The sequence below is a fragment of the Bicyclus anynana genome, chromosome 9, assembly GCF_947172395.1.
Source record: "Bicyclus anynana chromosome 9, ilBicAnyn1.1, whole genome shotgun sequence".
Lineage (NCBI taxonomy): Eukaryota > Metazoa > Arthropoda > Insecta > Lepidoptera > Nymphalidae > Bicyclus > Bicyclus anynana.
This window is the reverse complement of record NC_069091.1, coordinates 7,211,869-7,239,348: the sequence shown is the minus strand read 5'-3', so window position 1 is coordinate 7,239,348 and position 27,480 is coordinate 7,211,869. Positions and strand designations below refer to the sequence as shown.

At 33.9% G+C, this 27,480-nt stretch overlaps 1 protein-coding gene across 2 annotated transcripts in view; it reads left to right on the top strand.

Moving 5' to 3' along the window:
* Positions 1-27,480, top strand: part of LOC112044740 (dachshund homolog 1) — a 206,244-nt gene that overhangs the window by 33,665 nt on the left and 145,099 nt on the right. For both annotated transcript variants that reach the window (XM_052883449.1, XM_052883448.1), the window contains exon 2: positions 4,716-4,742. In XM_052883449.1, coding sequence (XP_052739409.1) covers positions 4,726-4,742 — 17 coding nt within the window. In that variant the 5' untranslated portion in view covers positions 4,716-4,725. The remainder of the gene's footprint in view (positions 1-4,715; positions 4,743-27,480) is intronic.

Sequence of the window (27,480 nt, the reverse complement as noted above, 5' to 3'; positions counted from 1 at the left end):
CTGGAAGCATATGTAAAATATATTTGATAGTTATCAGTCTTCTGTACAAGTTCTTGCAGTCTTATAATTCTAGAGACAAACGGAGAACCCAACAACACGATGGTTATCTCTATTTCTTTAGAAAAAGGAGTGACCTAAATCCCAAGTTTTGTGGTACCTACCTACATATAAATTTTAGACAATTAAATAGGCTCTAATAAAATCCTAGACCCCCACATCCCGGCATCACTTTCAATTGATCGTGTAGCCTAGAACATATCAATCTAATTTTACGAGCTGTCAAATGTAATTTATGTGTTACAATGTGACCCTCTTTATTATACTTACTCTTATTTATCTTTTTATTTATCAACTCACATTAGAACCGTTTATTTTAGACGACATCAGTGACGACTTCATTATATTATACTCAGTTATAATTTGTACTGTCGATAACTGAAATGTCAAGCAATTTTTTTTCTTATTCTTTACAAGTTAGCCCTTGATCACTATCTCACGTGATGGTAAGTGATGATGCAATCTTGGATGGAAGCGGATTAACTTGTTAGGAGTAGCATGAAAACCTTACTTAGATTTTCTTTTTTCTACAGGACATCGTATCGGAACGCTAAATCGTTTGACGGTACGCAGTGGCGTGAAACGATTTAGCGACTTCATAGATGCAAAAATGCACTGCCTACCCTAAGGCCTCGATACAAACCTATGTTGGACCACAGAACACATAGTTGGTTAATGAATTTTCCAGTTTTTAGGTATTTCTGAAAAAGAGGAATAAGCATTTTTATTATACTTTTGATAGTACAAACGAATGTACTAACAAATGTGTAACTTTTATGCTAACAAAAGTTTTTAAACTATCGTAAACGTGATGTCCGAAACGTTTGTGGTCAATTTATTTACTAGAGATTCGTTGCGGTTTGGGCGGATACTTGCTTCGATGATAAATTGTGTGCAGCCTCTCATTATACTTCTGTTTCCATTCAGACTACATGAAAGTGAACCATATGTCGCATTGGTTAAGATTTAGTTTCAATTGCATCCATAAGAATAACATCTTCAAGTTGGACATAAAACAGGAATGTTAATTTGAACTTTATGAGATTGCTTCAGAAATCATTTTGCTGCAGATGTCTATCATCTTTCAACTATGAGATTTGAATGACATTGCAGACTGACAAATGAATACCAGTTACATTTCAACAGTTAATTTGTATGTTAATGTTGAAAACAAATTTGTTTTTAAAAGGCTTAGTTGTGTTTTCCGTATTGCAGAGAAAAAAATAAGATTTTGTAATAACAAAATACAGTAAGGATGTGGTTACAGTTTAGATTTTCCAAGTTCGTGTCCAATTTTTACAGTTTTAAGGGGTTTTTTGGCGGTTTGTCTTTTTACCGAAATTTTGGAAAAATATAGTTCTTTAGTTACCATTTTATGGTATTGGTTAGGTATGAGTAAACAGATTAGAATTGAAACTTATCGTCCGTGAATACCTCATCTAATAGGTCGATTCTGTATCTATCGTATCAGAATCACTATGAGAGTTCGTAGTCATGCCTATAAATACGGGTGTTAGACTTAATGCAGTTATTACTAATAATAAGTTGTATTGAGCAGAAGGGAAAATAAACGCTAAATTGCACTTATTTAGTGGGTCGCGGCGATCAATCATGGCGCCCAAGTCATCAGCCGGTTCAAATGTCAAACGAACCTAGGGTGGCGATAAAAAAGAAAACTGAGTTGCCATTATTAAAAAAGTGACTGTGACTTTATTTCCATTGTAGATTGCCGATTGAGGATTATTAACTGACTTGCATTATTTTTTGTGTTCTAATATTGATAGATTGGCTATTTCGAGTTCGTTTCTTTTGAATTTATTACGTGCATGGTTTGATATCTGCGTTATAAGTGACTCCGATTGTAATATCGATGAGAAAAGTGCTAACCGTCGATATAAAGCGTTAGTCATCGAAGTCTGTACGTGTGAAATGTATATCTGAAATGTTAATATTTAAGCGATACAGATTTAATAATATATTTTGATGCGCATAGATAATGATTCCGAAACATCTTATTTTATTAAAAGCCTTTTTATTCTATCTACTGTATGTATTTCAGATCAATGCTGATATATAACTTGTTATTTTAAAAACAAGTTGCATATCACTATTGATGCTTTTAACAGCAACTCAATAATGCCGATAAGTCAATTTTTATTTTCAAAACAAGCTTTTCATTATCGTTTCCATTGAACAGTGGTCGCGATAAACTTTAATTAAATTCAAATATTTAGATTTTAATGAATATTTAATGGAAATAATTGCTTTTTTTTTTGAAATATAGATATGAAGAGGTTTGCGGCCTAGAGTGTCTCATGATTAATTACTTAATTTACTTGGCTTCAATACAGTTATCTACATATTGTTCTTGTGTAATATCTATGAATGAATGCAAGTTGTAATAAAAATGCTTAGAGACCATTGGATCAGCTTCCACCTTCACACAGGAAGTAAAACTATAAGAAATTGTATGTCATCAATTGTAAATTATAATATTGTATGGTTTCTTGCCGGTTTCATCTCAGCAAAACCTGCCTTCCGAACCGGTGGTGGAATCTTTACAAATAGTCAACTGACGTATCAAAAGTGCTTGTAATCTGAGCCTAGTTGAAATAAATGAATTTTGAATTTCTTTCTAAAACCGAGATAAAATTTACAACTTAGTATATTCAGTGTTTTATAGTAAAGTCGCTCTCCTTGCTGATTCAGATTGTTTATTAAAAGATTTGGAAATCTTAATTCATTCTAGGATATCTGAATTTACAGTTAAAAATAAAACAACTAACAATTTAAACACAGCTTTTTTCAAAGTCGTTTAAAGGCACTTACAAATTGATTTATTAGGAAACGAAGTATATGAAATTGGATTCAATTTAATCAAATTGACTTCCTTCAATTTTACGATTTCGTTTGCGTGATCTCGTCCGGTAATAATCTAATAAATTCGTCCATTGGGAAAGGGCAGCACAATACCGTAATGACTCAATATTAATCGGCCAATTTATTCATATACTTTTGTTTCCCTTTTATTGAAAAACATGCGCTACTTAGAATATTGGTCATACTATTGGATAAGTGAGTAGGTATCTAATACTTATGATTGTTATACTACCTACCATAACATCGATTTTTTTTGGAATCTCGAAACATATTCTCGTTTATTTTCATTAATGTTGTTAAGTAGATCGTATTATTTTATTATGATCAACGCTTCATTCGTCAAATTATATACGAACCATGTGATACGATTTTGAAAATGTTCCAACATATAGACATTTAAATTTAATCCAAGAGTTGGCAAAACATTATATTCACATATTCACTCGGTTACTGCTGATGGTACCTTGATTGCAATATTTGCTAAGCAATAATATTAACCACAGTAAAATAGGTTAAGAACAGTAGTGTCCTGTAGCAAATATCTACTCGTAGTTAGCTTCTTAGACAAATGTACTTAACGAAACTATAACACTGGATTACAAGTTATCATTTGTTTAAATTTGCTTGTTAAATAATTATATTACTAGTAACTATTTACTTAAACGAGCAATGAGATGTACTAACTAGTAACGACGCTTTTATGTGCGAACTAAAAACATGAGGTTTAAAAACACGTTTATATATTTATTTTAATTACTTGTTTACACTTTAATATGTTTTAACGCGCATTTCTATATATTTGTATATTTCTGTAATAACTTAGATATTTTTATTTTATTTGATTTTGCTTATTAAAAATAAACCTATATACTCTTTACTCGTAGATACACTTAAATCAATGATGTTAAATACTGTATAGTATACAATTATAATTGACTTTAATAAAACGTGACTTATTGGCTGTCTATGCAATCTTACAGATTCTATCTGGAAAAGGTAACATGCGAAGAAGAAAAGGTTGAGGAATTTACTATTTCAATATGAATATAAGCGGTGTCTCAAAATTCTATGACATGGTGTTAAAAGTATCTTTAAACGCCATCATAAGAAATACTAAATGCAGTTTTACAAAAGAAAAACAGGAAATATAATTATACAATGTAACACAACACATAGATTAAATTAGATATAGCAATTGCTTAAGATCTCGTATATAGATTAATATTATAATAAATAATAATAGACATGATGTCGGTATTACTTTGTGCATATCCAACTCCAATTACGAGATATAATCAATAAAACAATAAGTCGGTCGAAGCGAGCGAGTGCGGCGTATCGCAGCGCGAACGCAAACACGGGCAGGATCGCGTGCGAGCCACCAATATCATCGGAGTCAAGCCGTTCCACGCTACCCTATATTTTAACAACTGTCCTAATACATCTTGCAATGTTGTTTTTAACTGTTTTTGCCACATTATTGTTTGTACATTTTGTTTTTTACAAATGTTTATTTTTAATTTTTCTGTTCCATATTATTCTCCTTTTTTTTACAAGCAGACTGTATTTTACTGTTCATTGATCACACTATTATGGGATAAGGTTACTTTTGTTTCATCTGCCAAACATGTTATACGATTGGACAGCTGCTCAATAGGTGTAATGTTAGTTCTACGAAATGCATGTAAATTTATCTGTGTACAAAAATAGAGTGCAACAAAATTTTACTTAAATTTGTAATATTCAACGAATTGGATGGATTTTTTTCTTCATTTCAGGTGCCTGTCAATGAAAGCGCCAGACAGGTATGTCGCTAAGTCGCTCGCGCTTTGTTTGTTCGGCCGGATTCGCTTACGTTCGGAAACGTTCGGGTGGGCTCGGCCACTAGACCGGTCGGCTCGCAGGCAAAGGGTTTAAACCTGGAAGACCACACGATGAAACTACACACCCGCGTCGCAGGATATTTGAGCACAGTATTATGTTTTCATCCAAATTGCTTATTAATGTGTGTTATTTTAAATGTTTTTTATTTTGCCAATTCCATCCATAGTTAAGGTTTGTCCGTTTCATGTCATTGGCATTTAAATTTGTACGATCACTTTTTTTTTTAATTGCTTGATTGGATATTTTCTACCTGTACGATCGATTGCACATGTCTCGGTGGTGTGTTTTATTTTACTGTTTATTGTAAATGGAACAGTTGTGGGTGATTGTTAGTTGTCGTTGTTTTGCTTCCAGGTTATACCCTTTATATCATTTGACAAATGACAGTTGATTCCTAAATACGTCACAGATAAATTTACAAACCTATACATGTAGTTTAGTTTATTTGTTGAATGCATATGTTTATATTTAGTTTTGTAAGCATGATTGTGTGGTTCTTATTTTTAAATAATTTATATGTCTATAGGTACTTAATGGGTAAGTCGTAATATAATAAAATTAAATAATAAATAATAAAAATAAGCAGAAGTAAGGAATATAATAACAATAGTCATTACTATATTGGTATACGCATGAGCGGTAACAAGAGTCCAAATTGATCCCATGACAAATTCGTGATCATCATCGTCAAATCGTAAAGGATTTAACGCCTCCGTTGGCACGCTTCTTTTGTTGGCATCATAAAGCCGGCCATTAACATGTTTGATAAAACGTTGGCCGCACAAAAAGAGACCGCGGAGCTACTGTAGGCTCCCCACTGTGAGACCTCATTGAGGAATGATGCCATGCTGTGGTACTTATAAAGGAACACAAAGATGTAGCCGTTCTCTCATGTTTTGGTTGCAGTAGCCTTGATGCATTCCGTACGTAGAGTTTGCATTCATTATTGTATTGTGTAACAGAACCTCGCATCTGGCAAATTTTAACGTAAGAGTACATTTAAAAAAAGTTTATTGCAATTTTGATTGACTAAAATTTATTCTTTGACTATATTTTTCAAAATATCTCAAGAATAAAATGTATAACTGCAGGTATAACTTTCATATTAATTAAAATACCAGAATAATAAGCAAGAACATAGTGTAGCATAGCTACCTACATCAAATGTTATAGATTTCTGACAGATGGTATAATCCCTTGCCGCCCATACAAAAAGGATCACAGATAATAGTTATTAAACAGATTATTTTTACTAATGGACTCCAAAAAATAAAACAGATATATGTCAACTACGCTTTTGAATCCTGATCCTGATTTCAAAAAAGTATTAAGATAATGGTTGAGTGAATAAGATTGTCAATCAAGTTTTAAATTAACTAGATAGCTATTGTGTCTATTAAAGAGCATTCAATAGCATTTTAAAATTCTTTAGATTATATTATTTATTACATTTCGTCTATAGTCATTCTAAAGAAGAGATAAAATTAAATTGAAAGAAAGAAAGAAAAAAAAGAAAAAGAAAAAGAAAAAGAAAAGAAAGAAAAGATCTTTATTTTTAAGTAATGCCACATATCACATTAAATCTAAATTATAACATATTATGGCTTAACTGTCCACTCAAACAAACTACTCACTCAAATTGTTATTAACCTTTGAACTGAAACATAATGTTAATAACAGGATATCAAATAAAGCGTATGAAAGTTAGTTACCTTTAAGTAATGCTGGAATCAAATACTCCTAAAACGAATACATTAAAATCGGCCCACCTCTAAAAGGTCTGTGGAACGTTTTCAGCAAAACAAACAGAAATCACAACAAAGGATCCGCTTACATTCTGACGCCTTTTATACTAACAAAGGACGAATTCAAATAAACACTAAATCGTTAACCCTTTGACCGTCGGCGGGTAATTTTCACTTCGGAAAACGGAATGGAAATGGTTTCCAAAAGGGGTAAACACCTCGACGTTCTTGGTGTCGAATGTAGGTATTATTTTCAAAGCAGTTTATTTCCAGTTAGGCGTAAAACAGATATTTACTGAATTTGCATGGCCCATTTAATGAAACTATCGCAAAGATAAGACATTTTCCAATTATAATTATATGTTTGTAAATTTAAAGTATTTATTAATAAATTGCTAAGCTTCAAATATTTAATAACAGCCACAGTCAACAACTATCAAAAACTTTTTTTATCCAGATAAAACAATATTTTAATATTTATTGTTTTTAGGAATATTCGTAAGATGTTTTAATATGCCTTTAAAATACTGTTACATTGCATATCGGAATCTCTCTATTTTTGTTTTAATTATTCCATTACTTTTATTCATTAGGTGCATTAATTAAATATTCATTAGGTACATTCCCTACATTCTATTCTATCAAATGAATAAAATTAATCATTGCATCGAATCAATCAACTTGTGAGGACACGTGACTTAATGAAAGATAAGTGTGACTTTTTCGGCAATGTGTTTTGATCTTTGGAATATTAGTTTTCTGGTCGACATTTTTAGCAGTTAGATATGAATAAGTACTACTAAATAATACGTGTATGGTATGTAGTTGAACGCTTTTCAATTATGATGATTTATAATGTATCTTCTATAATAATTGACTCTGATTATTTTAACAATATAAATAGATGATCATTCTAAAAATAATGATTCGTACAATCCTAGTGTTAGAGGTAGATAGTGTTTTTTTCTTAATCTCGAGAAAACCAGACGCAGTTTAAGATGGCAGTTAATAACGAATCAAATAAATCGTTTCAGCAATCAATCATAATCCAACAGTAAATTGTAGTGCTTAATGAGGCCTTCTACAAATTATGTCATGAGTGGTCGGTGCATTGGGCGCCGGTAGCCGCAGTCACCCAGTTGTGCGCAGAGGCGTGAGGACTTTCCCTCTCATCTGTGCCCCGAGGTATGCAAGCAAGCCATCCCTGACCCAAGTCAGAGGGTGCGACTCACTCAAGTAGTAACGCGATGAAACGCATTGTGAACATGTTCGGTGTGTCACAAGGGAGTCTATTATGGGCCTTGTAATGTATAGATTTGTTGTTTTAGTTTTTAAATTTCACAGGAAGTTCTTGTCGTTTTGATGTTTGATTTATCAGTTGTGACTATGTCTTATGTTATTTTTTTAGCATTAATGGTTCCTTTGTTAATTACGTATAAATAAATTACAAAATTATAGTTTATATAAAAAATGAAAATTATTAATATGACCTCATCACGATATTAAATATACATACATATTTCAAATATCTCGTATTTGAATTTGTAATACAAAAAAGTTCGTCTTAATAAAAAAAATAATATTATTTTTGTTATATGTAAAATGTAACTTTTACACACACATAAATTACTTAATAAAAACAAAAAAAAAAAACAAAACACAGAATAAATCTCACTTTGATATTCAGCGAATGCATTTTTCAAACCATCAAAGACAAATGAATCTATAAAATTAATTGGACAAGTAATCGAAAACTCCGAAAGAATTTCTTCATCTCTTGCTTTAGGGGAGAGGAAACAAATGAGAGGCGGACATTGAATAATTCGATTTCCTTATTTGCACCAATCAATATGTAATAAGGGAATTTGATACCGTGAAGCGAGATATTTGGCTATTGACACTGTATACGGGTTCAATAAACTTAGAATTATTATGCACATTGATCAGTTTATAAACATAAATAACAGATAGAAAAGGTTTTTTGTAAATTGTTACAAACGTAAAAATTACCACAAAAAAAAACAATTACAATAAATTCATTGTTTTTGTTTAACTTTTATAAGTGGACTCTCTGTCTGAAGCGATTTATTTTGTAGTGAGATAAAAAAATGTGGATCAACTTTAAACCACAACTTTAAACAGTTTGCAGAAGCTCAGGTGAAACATCATAATAACGAAATTCCAAATGATCCCTTCAAAACAATTAAAGGGTGGTATCGCTTGAAGCTGTGAAGCGGCGGCGTCGCCGTCCGTCGCAGACGGCATGTTAGTTGATATAATTGCATTTGCTACCGACCTCGCTGACGTTTCCTACCGAGCATCTACAGCTCGGTCTTATAGGCAATTGAGTTACTGACATAAACCACCCCCGGAATAACTTGCCGCTGATGAGAATATTTCTTGATTGACATCTTGAACAACTTCAAAAGTCAGTTGTAGACGGAAAATGCAAAGCAATTAATTTGATCTGTTCGAAGTAGCCGTAACAGAATTACCGAGTAGCTACGGAACCTAATAAGTACGATGCTGTATCTGATTAATTAACTAAGATGCTACGTTAAAAATAAGCTCATATTAAATTTGGTTCGTAATTCGGCTGGGTACTTATTTAATTCCGGATATAAAATTTCTGTGATTGAGCCCCAGCGGGAGGAGTTGAGGGGCGTGAATTCCAACAAAATTAGCACCAGGGGTCGAAATAAAAAAGCGAAGGAAAAATTTAATGAACAGGAAAATGCTCCTTTTTGCAGCTATTCCATCTATTTATCTACATCGGGATGCCCATTACCTTGCTAAGAGAAAAGTTTACATTTTTAATTTAATGATTCCACTTTGTGGAAGTTGGGCGGGTTTCGGCAAAATCTTAATTTGGGGATTTCTGAGGCGTCTCGTTTTGTAAATATTATTCCTTTAATAAGACCTCACGTCGAGGGGTGCTGCTGAAGTCCGTGATTACGACTCTCTTTGCGAGCTTCATTTTGGACCTCGTCATTTTGATTGCCGCTAATGAAATTTTTCTTACTCCATGCCGTTTTCTTGTTCTTGACAGTGTAATTTTCAGGAGGCCCGACCGCCCTAACCACCTTGATGTGTCATCAACACACCCTATAAACAGTTATTATTTTAATACAGCTGATGTTGTTGCGATCTTCATTTAAAATTTCACTTTTGCTAATGCAATTTCTTATTTTATCTCTCCCGTGAAGTGCGTGTCCCATCTGTATCAAAATTTCTAAATCGTTAAGTCCCAGCTGCGTCCGTATAGGCGATGACATTTCGCTTTTAGCGGCTGTTTTAAAATTGAATATTTGATGGCGCATTCCCTTATGACGAATCCGCGGTGCCAGGGAAGGGCCGATTCTGTGGAAGATAATTTTTAAAAGAGGCTTTTAACGACGGTATGACTACTCGCATATTTTGCTGGTAGTTTTTCATGCTCTATGCTTAGGTAGTAACATTGCGCAGTTGCGATTCCATCTCTATTTAATCAATATCAAATATTATATTTGTTATCAAACAACTGTGTAACACTCAAAGTTCCCATTATAAACGCAAATGGTTACAGCTTAGTTCCTTTCTAATTACACAGATAAGCGACTTCAATAACGGTTTTTTATCACGTCCATACGTTTGGAATCTAATTGGAATTTTGCATGTTGATATGTGGACTCTTTATTGGTCGATATTATGTTTGCTTTCTGATATTGATGTTTGTAATTCAAATGGAGGTATCCAGCAACGAGTCAAGTAGTGATAAATTAAACTATCATTGGCAGAGTTTCATTTTATGTTGTTGCTGAAGTACTATTATTATCACATAAAATACATAGATACTAGACAGTGATAAAGTAGATACATCATTTGTGTACAACGTTTAATATCCTCCTGCCTAAAGAATCAACATCTTAATATCATCGAAATTGGATATTATGATACAAAATTAATTACAAATGATAAATGACCCGCACCAATTTGTCAAAATTAGGACCATATTAATATGTCAGGAGTGCCAAATTTGCATTTAAACGTTTCCGTCAGAAAGTTAATTTACGAAATAACAGTTATCATAATAGAAATAAGGATTGATTTTTTTCACATTTAAGTTTTTTATACATTGGTCGATGGGGTCGGTTTTTTACGAAAACATCTGTTGTGTACATCATATGAGTTTTTGTTATTTTAAAAGGAGACATGATGGATCAGTTTCAACACGTATACGGCGGTCCCTTTGTTGCTTGGTTTATGGCTTTGTAATGTGTTTCTTTGTTTGTTCAATACGTGTTGCAGTAGCATCCAAAGTTCCAAAAAGTTAACTGGACGTTTCGGAAAGTACTGCTGTAAGTATGACGTACAGATGTAACACTTACATAATGATAAATACTCGATTGTTGAAAATTTATTAGTTAACATATTTTTAATTGTATAGTTACGTTTACAACTGATCTAGTGATCAATTGTTAATTTATTTTTATTATTACTATATTTAGATTCACATTCTTAAAGTATAATGTACACTCTAAGTTTACATTATTATGAATGCCAATCATAATATTAGAACGACTATATTTTGTATTTGATCGAATCGATGTTATCTTTGAAAATACTTATAAGTTTATAGTGATAATTTCCATTTATATTAATGGTAATGTAACCTTATATTAATGGTAAGGTAACCTTTTCAATATTTAATCCAGATTACGTGACAAAGGCATTTTGGTGTTACACGCAAGGGCGCCATTGCACAAAGAAGTGGCAAAAAGTAAAGTACGAAATATCATTAGTAAAAACTTTTTGTAAGTGTGGGAGTGCTCTAAGTTTTTAAGAGCGTTCTTTAAAAACCACTGTTGCGTGTTCTTAAAATGGGATTTTGTGCAGATTGCCGGTACGTACATTTGAAGATTACGCCTTATCTCAAAAAAGGTCTGTTTGTCGTCGATTTCTTTCAAATGCTATTAGAAAGACACATGTTATGTGTGTCTCAAAAGAGGTTCGCAGCTGAGATTTTCTACTTGACGAGATTGTAAAATCTTAGGAGGATGATAAAAAAATATGGTAACATATCCATGATCATACAGACCAATCATCGTATATAAAACGCATATGTAAAAGCGAAAAGCCACTAATCTCGATATATCGAGAACTGCTCAACGTACAAAGATGAAATTTGGCAGGGAGGTCGTTTATAGTTAGAAGATGTCCACTAAGAACGGATTTACTACAGAGTGTAATTATGTATGTGTATAAAAATGACCAGAGGCTGAAAGTGCATTTCTTGGAAAGTAGAAACCCCAATATTTTTAAAGTTGTTAGACTCTGTAAACATAAATAATACTTCTGTCTTATTATTATATATCTGTCTGTCAAAGTTCCCTCAAAAGTTTACAATCACTACATAATTACAAGAAACAATAACGGTGACTTGATTCCTAGATCAAACAGCGATAGTTCTACTGTGAATAAGATGTTTGCTAGTCGAACTCAATTTATAGCGAGTATTTTTTGCGAAGCCTCTGTGATGACGAGTTGATAAAGATACTGTGATTGGATAATTTGTGATGCCATGCGTCTCACGTACTACATCAAATTGGGAGTTACATTGTTCGATACATTATACAAGTTCTACTAAACGTGCTCTAGCGAGACACGTAAGCATAAAACCCTGAATTGAAAAACAAAAATGACAACAATGTAATAATGATCGTGGCGAATAATTCCAACCTAAATCCATCAAACTAATTTAATTCAAAGTGTATCCATGTCCTTTTTGCAAACAATGTAATAAAGCAACATTTATAGCGGTTACAGTGAGGCGAAAGTGTGCGTACTGCATGGGGTATTAAAAAAGCGAACGCGACTTTTGATTGATCACCGACATCGAACTGTTTTTGTGTGAAATTAAAAACACGGAGTGGGCATGCGTTGGATTAAGAAAGAATTCCAGACGAATTTCCAATAAGTAGGGACCCGGGCCTTTGTTGCCGGGAACAAATTTTTAAATTAATTTATTTTTATAGGACGCAAATTCGGACATCGATTTCGCATTACAGAATAATAGAGTTTTTTATGGATCACTCAAAGTTGAAGCTGATAACATTTTTCTTATCTAGTTAGACTTTCTTACTTTTGAGCACTACAATGTTTTGTGAGTATAATCTATTAACAACTGTTTATACTTATGAGGTAAAACTTCTTAACTTTTGTGTCCCGTTATAACTCTTTTGTAACATATTAACAACAAAAGTTCAAATGATTGGTCGGTCATCTGAGATAGTAGTTACTTGTAGTTTTTTTGGTGTTGTTATAGGTATTTCTAATGACTCAAACTTAATATCTACCAGCAGGGGTCTTAATACTCATACATCTGAGTCCTAAATTAAAGGAAAAGATCATTACATTGAAACCGTAAAACGTACCACAAACGCGTAATTAAAGCGTCTATAATACATTAACATTGTGAATTCTAAATTCGTGGGAGACTTAGTCGAAATGTTAACGGAACGGTTAGGGAGATGTAACACCCAATACCGCAAAGGTAAGATGTAATAATAGTAGCTATTCGGGGCTTTATGAACGATCAAAATTGCACGAGCACGTGTATAAAATACACTTTGCAAAGTAGATTTAAATTTTAATACGAAGCTTTCAGTCGAGGGTCGTAAGTAATGTCTCGTTGGAAATGGGTGGAAGTGCTAATATACGAAAAAAAAAATTTCGACTGCCTTATAATGTGGAAGTTTTGGAGAAGTTTGAAGAAGCACTTATACTGAGTGACTTAGTAAATAAAGAACAATTTTGGTCTTTTGTTTGGTGTTAAATTGGACTTTTACCTTGGAATTAAAAAAAAATAATATAAAACGACATTGACAGGACAAAACAGTCTTTTTAATTAGGTTCTCACTCCCTTATAATTGAATATACCGTTAAAGTTAAATCATAGCATTTGGGAATGCGGCTAGAGTGCGGAATATCCACGTTAAGTCCTCAAAGGCCGAACCGAGTCTCAGGTGTCGACTGCGGCCGATTTCATGAGACAATGCTTAATAATTTCATTTCACCATTACGGCGGCCATCTTTGCAAGTCGCACAGTTAGAGGGCATCGACGCACCCCTCCGCGGCAATTTGCATTGTAACTCGGACCACGTAGAAGGTCCTAACTGCTACACCACCTTCCAACTCTTGAATATATAATTCCGTTGCTTTTATTAACAGCAACTTTGCGTGGGAATTGGCGATAGCCTTCTGTGGTGACTGTTTATTGTGGACGATAACTTCGCTAGATTTATTTTATAGTTAGGCTAGACTTTGTCCTGTGAGGGTTGGTTCTTTTACAGACCTTTTTATACTGCCAATAAAGAGGCCCGATGCATGTGCCCATTAAAATATTTGTTGGATTTATTTGATGGGCTTGTTTTGCTGATATGTTTATTGGTTTTCAAGGCAACATTGTTGCGCAAATTAAGTAGTAAAAAATGTTGTATTTTATCGATATAAATTAGCTTTTATTGTTTTGCTGTAATGACTCAAATGCATTTTTTTTATATATCTCTAGGTATGGTTAATTACTGTAATAAATCTTAACGAAAGCTATTCACTAGTTTTAATTAGTCAATAGGTACACTGACAATAAAAATTAAAATACTAGGTACGAGTATTTACCTTTTAATGATATTACCAGAGTAAAGAGACTTTAGATAGTTAGTAGTATTCTTAATTTTATGTTTTTCTTATATTGTGTCAAATCCTATAACTTAAAAAAAATGTAATGTAACTGAGATTGTTAGCACCAATAAAAAAACCTTTTTAAATGAATCTTTTATCGATTGAATGTATTTTCTCTAATTTAAAAGTCAGTTAGTTACTACGAGTATGGCTTCATTTCGAAATGAATATCATTACGAGCTAAACGACATTTGCCGATGACGGTACAGAACTTAACGGCACAGTAATAGGTGCAATCGTAACCGCTCCCCTTTCTGGTGTTAATGTAAAAGTTGTGGGGCAAGACTGTTATAGACTTGTGAAGTTTGTTCTGCTTCTATTAATTAATGTGTTTGGATGTCTCAGGTTAAGATTTAACAACTTTCTGCCTTCGTAAGCTTTTATTTACTTTAGTAACAATTAATTATTTTAGTTGTTATTGATTTAATAAAGTGGCATTTGACTGTTTGAATCTCTGAACTAAACTTAATTGACAAGCTAGTCGTAGGTTTAGCTATCTCTAGCTAGATATTTCTATCTTTATCGTACTGTTCTTTCTACCTGATACGTTCTTTGTATCTTTATATTTTAACTTCTTTTTTAATTTTTTAAAGTTTTATAACAATGTTGCCCCCACTTGATTATTTTAGGTTTTCAGTTTTTTCAGGTTTGGTTTTCGATTTATTTAATTAAGTCGAAACTTCAGTTTGCAATAATTTGAACTAGCTTTATTGCACCAATTTTTGGAAGATCACCTAATCGTGGCTCAGTCATTGTACTTTTACTAAATGCACATCAATTGTAATTCGTTAAGTGAAAGCCAATAAGCAAGGAGAAGTTGAAAATATTATACCCCATAGAAGAATAAATTATTGCTCCTCTAATTCCTATGGTTACTTTTAGGGGAAAGCGTAATTCCGTGTTTCTAACTCTTTAGGGGTCGGAACATCGACATTAATAGAATCTAAAAGCTTCCTTACGACGAAAACTTCCAATAACTTCCTTGTATTTGCGTTTGGGGAATTTGTAGGTTAAAATATTAAGTTTAACTTTAAATCAAATAAAGTGCATTTTGTATTGTCTTATTTACTGTTTAACTGTTTGCAATACTTTGATGTTATTTAACATTTGTAGTAGTTTGTGTATTTATTTGGATAAATACACAAATTACTACAAATGTTAAATAACATTTAACATTTATTATTTGTATTTGTGTATGAACAAGAATTATAAGTAGTGACTTGGGTGTTCTAGTAACTTTAAATGTTTATGAGTAAGATTTACATTTATATAAATTATGTACTAGTGAACCCCATTTTTAACCTGCATAGTCTCATAATAATACAGGTATAAATTTTAGCGAACTTGCTGATAATGTAGGTGAAAGAATTTTCAAAGTCAGTTCAGTGGTTAGGGTCAAAAATCGCAACAAACAAATTCACATTCTCATTTACAATGAGTTAGGAATGGATGAGTGATTGATTTATTATAACCGAGGGCAAAATTTAAAATCATTTTGTAGCTTGAACTACGTAACCTATTGTGACAATTTTGGAATACTATTTTCTATCAATCAAGGAATAGAAAATTATTATATTTGTATATACCCCTTAATAAAATCTAAATGCTGAGCGACTGGATCCAAATATTGTTTCAACAAATGTATGTTTTCTAACATTCCCACCAGCAAGTGAAGTGCCATTATGCGGTACGAATGAAGTGCAAGCCGCTGCCATAGGGGCATCTTGTGGGCTCTCCATCGGGGATATTGACACTTCTGTCTGTGCCTTTTGTTCTATCACGTGTAAGGTTACACTACCCACAACGGTACACGTGTGCCTATCATCCTTTCTTCCTTACATCTCGCCTGGCTTTGTTTTATTGTAAGTCGCTATAGTTAATACAGGTCGTACTCTTGATTTTGCTGTCCTCTATCTATACTAGTATTATAAAGAGCTTGATTGTTTGTTTGCGTTGAATAGGATAAACTACTGGATCGATTTGAAATATTCTTTCATCATTTGAATCCTATTCCCTAAATCCCTGATGAATTTGAGCTATATTTTACCCACGGAAACTATGCGGGTGAAACCGCGTGGCGTTTGCTAGTATCTAAAGATTTCAAATATTTTTGTTCTTTCCTTTATTTACTTACTCGTAGATAGATTTAAATCGATCTGCAAGTCAGTTATCCTAAAATCGATATAATAAACGATTTAATAAGATACATACATATATCGTGACATGACAACTTACCAATTCGATTTGCCTCGTTGGCCACTAGTAACTAGCCTTGGTGACTTCAGCAGCAGAGTAACCTGGTGGATTGAAGCTCCATGTCCCCAATCTTACAAGTGGAGCATAGCGCTGTAGTGGGCTGTGAAAATGAGCTAAAATTAATGAACTGGTATGTACTTAAAATACGCACTGGATATACTTTAATTAGTGGACCAGACGGTCTCCAATTACCACCAAAATAATGCATTTATTATGAAGTTCCCCTGCCGCGGATAAACTCCTTGGCAATCCTGAGTGAAAGATAATCGCATCTCGCGCCGTTCGCGCGTTATAATTAGTACAAATCGTCTGTTTCATGCCATAGAGCTACGAATTTATGGACAGTACCTGCTAGTGTACTAGTATAAAATGTAACTTCATTTTTAAATAAGTACCTGTTTTAAGTAAATAATATAGATTAGGTTACGAAGTGTTTGCACTGTTTGAGCAGATAATATTTTATTCTATTTTACAGAATTATTATTATTTTCAAAGCAATTATTATTATTACTGGCAAGGTGTAAGTGTGATTTATTCGCACTAAGAATTCTGAAGTCTAAATCATCAGTATAAGATTAGTACATTTTAAATTGTAGAGTTACATATTTTCATGTTTTAAATTCCCCAGTATAACAGTAGGTATATTAGGCATTGCTTGATAGTAGAGAGACAACGCCAAACAACTCTAAACATCATCTATAAACTTACCGCCATCTTCACAATATGCTAATCTAGAAATCCTTTACAAGCATTTTTAAAATTATGCGGCCTTAAATGTATTTTTTTTTTGGACAATCATATATTGTTTTTTCTTGGATAGAGTATTTTGTTCTGTAGATACCTTTTTCAGTGTACGTACCGATGGGAAATTTTACATTTGATTGGTCAAGGCGTAAAACCACAACAAACAAATACATTTTCGCTTTTACAATTTTAGCATCATACACAAATTTCATTATCGTCAGCTTAATTTAGACGGCCCTGTCTAAAAGTGTTCACATCTACGTCCCGCGTTCAAATCCCGTAGTCGTGCGAGTTAATAGATCCGATAATTCATCGTCACGCCTTGCACTCGATCCGACGATGGATGGCATCATGTCGACGCAGATAAACCTAATTTCTCCTAACAACTGAGAAAGTTCGAATATATAGTTAAGCTAGTCGCACATTAGTCTTACAATCCTGAAAATGTGGTCGTTCACATTATCCAGTCTCAGCCTGAAGTTTAGGGAGTTAATGTCAATAGCATTGGATTATTTTTGGATAAAACTCGTTTTTTGGGTATTATTGATAGATAATTAATTTTGGATAATTTGTTAAAGGTTAAACTAAATAAAATGCTATTCAATATCTTTCCTAAAACGGCGTTTGAATGTATTTTAATAGCCTTTTACCTCATTTTCCCACAACAAGGGTATCAGGTATCTGTTAACAGTAAACGATTCTTTAGAGGATTTGATTCGCTTCTGTATTTTTTAAGTATCTTCATTTTGATGAAGAAAGATTACTTAGCGTGATAAATCCCTACTATAATATAGGTTTTAAAAGAGATACATTTTTTTTAAACTCTTAATAACAAGGATTTCACACTCCTTGTTATTTGCGCCAACTGTGTAATCCGGGAGTTGCGAACGCATCCTAATTCCAGTACACAATCATCCTAAAGGCGTCAGAATATCACAGGAATTAATTATATTTGAGAGGAGAGAAGCTACCGAAGTCGCGGATCGAATTATGGGGATCAAACATACCGTTACTGATTACCTAGCGCCTAAAAAATATTGGAATTGAATCCAAACATTTGTCTCTTAACGAATCGTGTCGCGGCGGCACCGGCTCAAAGCGGCGTGATTCGGCAATTCTATTCCATTTTCAAATGCTCGCTGCCCATTCGTTCCCTTGGCTACGCCTACCCAATAAATTAGAATGCCTGGCGTAACACATCACATAGTTACAAACTAATGAAATCTTGAAAAGTACTCAACCCATTTTCTTAACAACTTTTCCGAAAGAGCAGCCGCCTTCAAAGATTTTACCCCAAGAAATAATTCCGCTAATAACGCTCCGCGCTCACGGGTATGTTATGCAACCATAGGAATTTCATTAGATACACACGCGTCTGTTTGTTAAGGCGTTTTCCATTGCTAAAAGTTTCTTGAGGCGGGTATAATTCCTTTGTTTGTTGTGGGGGTGGCCCTCCCATCTCACCCACTACGTTTTCTAAGTCATCGGGTCCAATTATGCCCCTTTGTAGGTTTTGATATGTAAATTCGCGATTTTATTAAACAAACCATGATGCCATTCGAGGGCAGCGAGCCGGATTAATAGCTTCTTCAGATTTGTGTAATCGCTTTCTCTTAAGATAACATCGAGACGCGAGGGAGCTATTTGCTTTCAGTACCTGCCTACAGACGGAAAATGTGATTGTTTCATGTTCACCTTCGTAAACTTCGAGCTGCCTTTCCATTCTAAATGTATTGTATTCCTTCAATTTAGATTACTACAGTAAATTTAACTAGATAAATAATTTGATATTCTACTTTCACATTGGCAAAAATGTCCATACATTTAAATTTGCCGGCACTTTCAAGTACTCGTAGGTAAATGGGTGCAATATTCCCGCTGTTATTATTACAGAGATTTCGGGGACTGTTATCGCCCTACAAATTAATCTGCCCATAGAAACATAAAACAGACGTTACTGTCCAAACTACCCATTCGATTTAAGCTTAATTTTTACCCCAGCACTATTAATAATTTACAGTGTATCCGACAACGCTTGCGCCATATTACATCGCATAAATTAATAATGTCGTCCGCTTGTTTAACTGCGAATCAGATGAGTTTTATTGACAATTTTGTTTGGGAAGAGCAATTTGCGGGATGGCCGGCCAGCGTCACCAAGTGGCCACCAAATAGGGGCGGATGGTTTTATGGCAGTTGCGAATCTGCGGACAATTGTGAATTGAGCAAGCGTTTAGCGTTGTTATTATTTTAAAGTTTACACTATAGTGTTGTGTGTCAAAGTCTCATAGTAGGTAGATGATTAAATCTAAATGACAAATTATTACTAAAGATTATACCGTCATGTTGTAAACATACAAGAAAGAAAAATTCTGCGAACGAATATTTTTGTATTTAAACTATTTTAACTCAGAATTTTAAAGTAAGAATATTGTAACTCTAAGATTTGAACTTATTCCATATAATGATCTCAAAAAAGAGATAATACAGCATGTACTTGTACATATTAACTTAGATCAATGGAAGATAAATACTTAGTGTTAGCAAAAAATACCGCTTTTATAGTGAATTTTCAAGAATCAATCTTTTGTTTTCTTAATGATTTGAAGCTTTTTCTTCTAGAGTTTGCTCGAGGAAGAATTATAAGTATTGAGACGCCTAAAAACTCACACTTTTCGAAAATCAGAATTAGATGTTCATCTTCACAACACTATTAGTAGTTCAAAATAGAGACCTCCTCACCTCAAGTTAACTAAGTATCGGTAGTGGATGCAAATGTTTCCATCGCATTACTGTAACTCAATACTGCACGAATGTACACAATTGCATTTGGGGTTGCATTGAGGAGGCACTATTATTGTGCAAACAGGGTCGTTCCTATGATCTATGCTACGTTCACCACTATGCATTAACTAAATTTAGTGCTTGAATTACAGATACCATTACGCTCTGTATGAAATATGTTATTGCGAATATGTTTATGTTGTTGATTAGATGTTCAATTAGTAGGTAAATGAAAATTGCTCGTGTAAATACGTTATTCAACATTGTTTCTACTTTATTTACTATATTCAGCTGTTATTTACCATTATATTTCGTTGCTTCATTTCTCATATATAGTTTTCTCAAGTAGTTTCCTTTAACTTACAAGCAACATATCTTCGAAAGAAGCGACTGACTTAATTATGATAGAACTTCACTTACAGGTAAGTTTGTTTAATCATTAATTATAAATTACACGACTTCTATTATGCTCTTTATATTAATACATTTATAAGTCAAAAACATTTGACTTGCTGATTTACTGACAACACTTGTAGGTTTAAATGACGTTACGAGATCTTGTGTGTGTTTATTTGCTATCGTTTTTTTTAAATCGTGTGTTCAGGAATGGATAATGATTGCGATAGTTGGAATCTCTGACTTGTTCATACTTCATCGAATGCTCTTATCACATATGAAAATGCGGCAGCGCCTCGAATTAATACAAGCTTTTGTTATCGTTCAATTTGATTTCGCCGCCGGCTGCTTTATTATTTTAATGAGACTCAATTTTCAGGGATAATTGAATGGACGTTGCTGCTTCGATTATTTCATTCGATAGCTAGGCAGTCGACAGTCCGTCCATGTTGAGCTTCGATCGGGAATTTAGGACTGAAAGACTAGGAAATTTCATTGGAAAATTATATATCAGCTTTTGCTAATAATATTCCACCGATTCTATTGCTACTGTACGCGGTTTATTATATTAATTTGGTTTTGCTTGCCTACAATCACGTTTAACAAAAAGCAGTGATGACGTCTAGTCTAAGTGAACCTACACTTTAGAAGTTTAGGTGGCAAAAGTGTGGCAACACTTTTCGCGGTATAGCAAAATACATCCATTGCTCATAACAGATTTGTTAATGATGATCTTTAGGTGCTTCATATCAGAAATCGTAAATGTCTTTAATTAATACATTTTGGCTGGCTTCGGCCGTGGCTAGTTACCACCCTACCGACAAAAACGTACCGCCAAGCGATTTAGCGTTCCGGTACGATGTCGTGTAGAAACCGAAAGGGGTGTGGGTTTTCATCCTCCTCCTCACAAGTTAGCCCGCTTCCGTCTTAGACTGCATCATCACTTAGCATCAGGTGTGATTGAGGTGTGATTGTGGTCAAGGGCTAACTTGTAAAGAATAAAAAAAAAAAAAACGTAGCGCGTGCATACGGTTGTCGTTCAGGGTATGCCCTAGTAAGACAGACTAATCAGAAATCTGCATTAACAATAACATTTCTTAAGGTAGTACACAGTGCTTTAATGTATGTATTAAGTACACGCCGTGTTTTGAAGGTAGTAGAAAGATTTGCGTAAATAACTAAATACACACTGTCGTGGCCATTTTTCTCGAACTTGGCTATCACATTGTTACGTTGCTATATCTAAGGTTACGAGTTGGAGCGTTTTGCTTTAGCCCCGCTGGTACATTAATTAGGCTGATGATCACATCCGTGTGTAGCAGGGGTTAATTGTTAGTTTTACGTCCTATAGTCGCGAGTGACATAGTGCCGCCAGTTTAATTAAAGGGGTGCGTGTTGATTTGTAGTCGCCAATATGAAAGAGTGTGTGTAATTATGATTTCAAATGATATTTAACGCATTGTTATCAATGCATATAAATGAAACTGAAGTGTCTGTCAGTTATTCAAAAATATCTGTGTTTTTTCAAGCGCTTAGTACCTAGTAGTTAACGAGTAGTTATTCAGTCGATACCAAAACACAAACAAGCATTTTTTAAATTTTTGTTGTCTGTACGGCTGGATCGATTTTATTGGGACTCGAAGATATAGGTTACTAGCGGACGCCCGCGACTTCGTCCGCGTAAAAATTGATGTAAACTTCTCTACCTCTACCTTACCCTGCTCGTAAGCCTACCCAACCTTACCCTACCCTACCCTACCCCTACCTTACTCCTACCCTACCGCTAACGCTAACCCTTCCCTCCCCCCACCTTACCCTACCCTAACCCTACCCGTAACCTATCCTACCCTACCCCTAATCTACCCCTACCCTACCCCTACCTTACTCCTACCCTACCGCTACCCTAACCCTTCCCTACCCCTATCTTATCCCTACCCTAACCCTACCCTACCCGTACCCTACCCCTACCCTACTCTACCCCTATCCTACTCCTCCCATACCCTATACGTTCCATATCCTTCCCCTACCTCTATCTTGCCCCTACCCTACACTACCCCTACCTTATCCGTACCCTACACTACCCTACCCTACACTTTCCCTAAATTACCCCTACCCTACCTCTATCCTACCCCTTCCCTACCTCTATCCTATCCCTACCCTCAGCAAAATTGGTCCAGCCTTTTGTGCGTGGTGCAATGACCAAAAGACTATAATTTCCCAAGCGACTTCTATGCTAATACTATAAAGAGATAAAGTTTGTGTGGTTGTCGGGGGTAATCTCTGGACCGATTTGGAAAATTCTTTTACCAATAGAAAGCTACATTATTTGCGAGTGTCATAGGCTATGTTTGGTCCTCATATTCACACGGGAACGGGAACCACGTAATTGAAACCGCGGGACGTCATATAGCGGCATTTCTGCGACTTTCACAAATTTTGTATTATCTCCGAAACTATATAACTAATTAACATACTGTAAACAGCAAATCTTATCTCTATAATATCCTTGTGATTATTAAATCATTTATTTTGATAAGGATTTAAGTTTAGTTGTGTAAATAATGACGTAAACCTTAGTTTAAAATTTAAATAATTAATTAAAGTACTAAAGGTACTATATCTGCTAAAATATAAAAGATAGATATATGGTGTCGCGGACTTTTTTGTAGAACTTTTAAAGGTTCAAAAAGCCTCCATACATTTATTTCAGTTATACGCAATGGTTGAGGCAGCGCATGCGAATAAGTAAGTTTTTCGGTCTGACCTGTAAGAGAAAACCCGCGATATCTCAGTAGTTATATATGATAGAAATATAAAATATAGCCTATAGCACTCCCCGATAACGTAGCATTCTACTGGTGAAAGAATTTTTAAAATCGGTCCAGTAGTTCCGAAGATTACCCCATTTCAAAAAATTGTTACAAACTTACAAACTTACAAACTTACAAACTTACAAACTTTACCTCTTTATAATATTAGTATAGATTAAGCAACATATTATACCTAGGCTATTTTTTATCTCTGGCTCTCGCGGGATTTGTGAATTACACGCGTATGAAGTAACGGCGTCCGCTAGTAAAAAAAATATTTGAAACATCCTAAAGCCAAATTAGTATTAATATTAATGTAATTAACGAATATACGTGCTCGCCGAGGCATGAGGTTGGTAGGAACACTAACCACTTACTTGTTGGCGTCAGCCAGCCTCGAACCCTGGACCTTATCTGCAACCGAACTAGCCGATGGGTAGACCAATAAAGAACTTAATATTATGGGTAAAGCTAGCCACACACGGTCTGAATTTTGCCTTAAGTCAAGGTGTCATGAACATCGCGGCCACATACGATGAGTTTAACCGGACGTCATGCCAGCAGCGCTGCAGGCATGTGGTTATATCGGACCGTGAGTGGCTAGCATAAGTTTATAATGTAGCCTAAAGTTGCAGTAAGTTAATACCATGAATAGACCGATTCAAACGCGTGCAACCTATACGGGTTAACCGCAAACCGCGGCACGCGACTGCTCTAAGTGCAGTACTTTGTTGACCGACAAAAAAAAGGTGGATGTAGTTAACTAAATTGTGTATAGTTTAGCTTAGTTATGTTACGTATGTCTAGAAGCATTGTTTCTGATTATTCCTGCTTGATTTTTTCTAAAATCTACCTACGTTAATAAAGAATTATTTGACCTTGTCATATTGTTTCCATGTTTTTTGGACTAACCACTTATCCAATTCGAATGAGTATTTTGTTATTTTAAAAGAGAAAATTTCTATATCTAATTTTTTAAATAAAAAAATGAAAATGTAGTTAACTATACCTAACATTATAATTAGGTACATTCCTTCTGACTAGTAAAGTAATTTGGACGTACTTATGTACGTACTAAACTAAAAAATATACATTGCAGTTAGTATGTTTAGCCTTTATGAAAATAATTTATTTCATTTATTTGAATAGGTATTGTTTATTTAACCTTTTGGTAAGTTTTGGCAAAACATATTTTGTTTAATTACTATTAAAATAATAATGCGCGTTAATAATACTCTCACTTTTAACTGTAGGGATGTAACTGTAACGCACGCCATTGACGATCAATTATTCTTACGTTTCTGCAGCACTCACGACTATAACTGATCGTGTATTGGTCGCTGCGTGCATGAAAGCTCGACTTATGAAACGTCTTCGCTGCCGTCTGCGCTGCAGAAACGTGACAATAATTAACCATCAATGGCTGACTTAAGATAGACACTACACTGGTGAGGTAATGTATAATTTATTTACGGCGTTTGTTTCCTTCCATAGTAAAATAAAAAGTATAATGAAATTAAAAATAAAAAAAATACAACCGAGTTAGTGCCATTGATCAGACGCTGCTGTTAACTTTCCTTTTTAATGTGTCACTTATTTAGAAACTATTGTTGATAAATATTTACTTTTTGTCAAATTGAGAGTAGTTTTCAAAGAATTTACATTCAACATTTCTTTTCATCATTCTCTAAATTGGTAACAAAATAAGGAATAGACACAAGCATTTCGAATTTAGTAACTCATTTCAAACTCATTCATTCGATGTTTTTACTATTACTATTCTCGGAAATTATCAATAGAATGATAATTTTCCTTATAATGTGCTTTCATGATGTCAAAGAACCTAGTGGAGTGGAACCGAATAACGAGACACAAGCCACAGAATATGTCTTCTTATCTTAACATCTTAAGAAATAGTTAAAATACCTGAAGCGTAAAACTCTTATAAAATTTACAGATGTAGGTAATTTTCCCATTTAGTAGGTAATAGAATAAAATGTATCTTTTCTTTGATAAAATAACAAAATTTTAATAAACAGCAAATGTGGCAATTATAAACTGTAGCCTTACCAGAACAATACAAATGACCTGTATATAAATACCTTAGCCCTGATAGCCCAGTGTATATGACCTCTGCCTCCGATTCAGGAGCGTTTTGGTTCGAATCCGGTCCGGGGCATGCACCTTCAACCTTTCAGTTGTGTGCATTTTAAGAAATTAAATATCACGTGTCTCAAACGGTGAAGGAAAACATCGTGAGGAAGCCTGCATGTATCAGAGAATTTTCTTAATTCTCTGCGTGTGTAAAGACCAGCGTGGTGGACTATTGACCTAACTCTTCTCATTCATTCATGGGTTGATAACGAACGTCTTTATGATATAAATTATTAACAATGCTGATGAATGTCTTTAAAAAAACCATATTATAGAAACAGTATCTAACTTCAAATTGAAATTTAGACTCCAATTTACGATTTAACAGGATCTAGGTAAGAGTACAGTAACAACCATTCTTGATTTAAACTAAGCCAAACTAGCTATTCTATAAAGAAATGCGACATTATAATTAGTTCCCTGAAACACTAACTCTTTTAAATTAAGACATGCATAGAGCCAGAGCATAGAGACAGAATCAAGCCGTGATATATGGATAATAATTGACCTCTGCCTTTGACTCGTGATCAACAGTGAGCCGAGTGAGGGTTTGAAAAGACAAAGACTCCAAATAAATAAATAAAATAAATATACTTAAACAATACACATCACTATTTAGCCCCAAAGTAAGCATACACAGTAGCTTGTATTATGGCTACTAAGATAGTTGATATTATAATATTAATATACATTTATATACTACATATAAATACCTATATAATGTATAAATACACACAGGCACTGGAAAACACCCATGCTCATCACACTAATACCAACAGACTTTGTATGAACTAATGGTAATTCACCGAAATACAAATTCTTACCAAATTATGGCATTTAGAGAAAAGGTTAAAGATCACATTAGTGTCATTATAATTACAAGGTTCGAGAACAAAGCGGCGATAGTAATCAATTATTGATATTTATTATGAGTGCACTTAAAAACCGTTATCGAACCCTACGAAGTGAGAGCTTGGGTTTTGACAGCTATGGTCGCGTGACTAGCCAGCTTAATACGTTTTTTATCCCATACACAATTTCGAGCAAATTGATTGTGTCTATTAGCTTGTTTCTACTAAGTGACAGCACTGGTTATTATAATACGGCGCCTCTTTAGACCAACAATGGCAATTGTTTTAGCTTTCAAAAAAAGGAGGAGGTTCTCAATGTTTGTTGCCTCATAACTTCGTCATTTATAAACCAATTTTGAAAATTATTTTTTTGTTTAAAGGCTTAAACTTCCAGATTTGTCCCATTTCATTTTAATGAAAATCAGTTTAGTTATTTTGTGTTAAAATCAAAACAACTGAAATACGTCTTTGAAGTCGGTCCCATTTTTATTATAAGAGATTATTTGTATAAGTGTTTTGTTAGTTTTGAAACTCTCAAACTATTAAACTTTAATTATGACTTTAACCACTCCTTACACACGCTTCCTTTATTCGTGTTTCCAGTTTTTCACTATTCGCGAGTTAAAAAATTCAACCCAATTCCTATATTCCCGGCTTAATATTACTTAATTCTCGTATCTGACTGCAGAAAATGACGTAAAATGTGCAAATTCAAATTTTAACTGCAAATATTGCCGAAATTGTGAATAGTCTGGAATAGGTCGTCGTATATAATGTCGTAGTAAAGATTAAAGGGTGACAAACGATTGTTGTGATATCTTTATGAAAAGGAGATGGTCCATTCCAGGTCCACTCTTGTACCTCGTATCATTAAAATTTAAAATTACAGGGATTTTATTAAAATTCAAATAAGTTAATAAATGTAACTAAATAAAAAGAAATAAATAAAATTAAAATCCAAGTTTTGAGTTATATCAAGATGGCGCCCTTAAAGCAACTATGACATGACAATTGACAGCAAACGTCAAATCGACTACTGCATTGAAAACGTTATCACTCCGTCATTATTACCCATATTAGTCTAGCATTTCTTGAATGAATATTATTTCAAAAGAATTTAAGTAAACTCGTAGATTTGTATAATCAAAAATAGTTATAAAAAAAAAACTTTAAAAATATATTACTCAGCGATGTTTTTT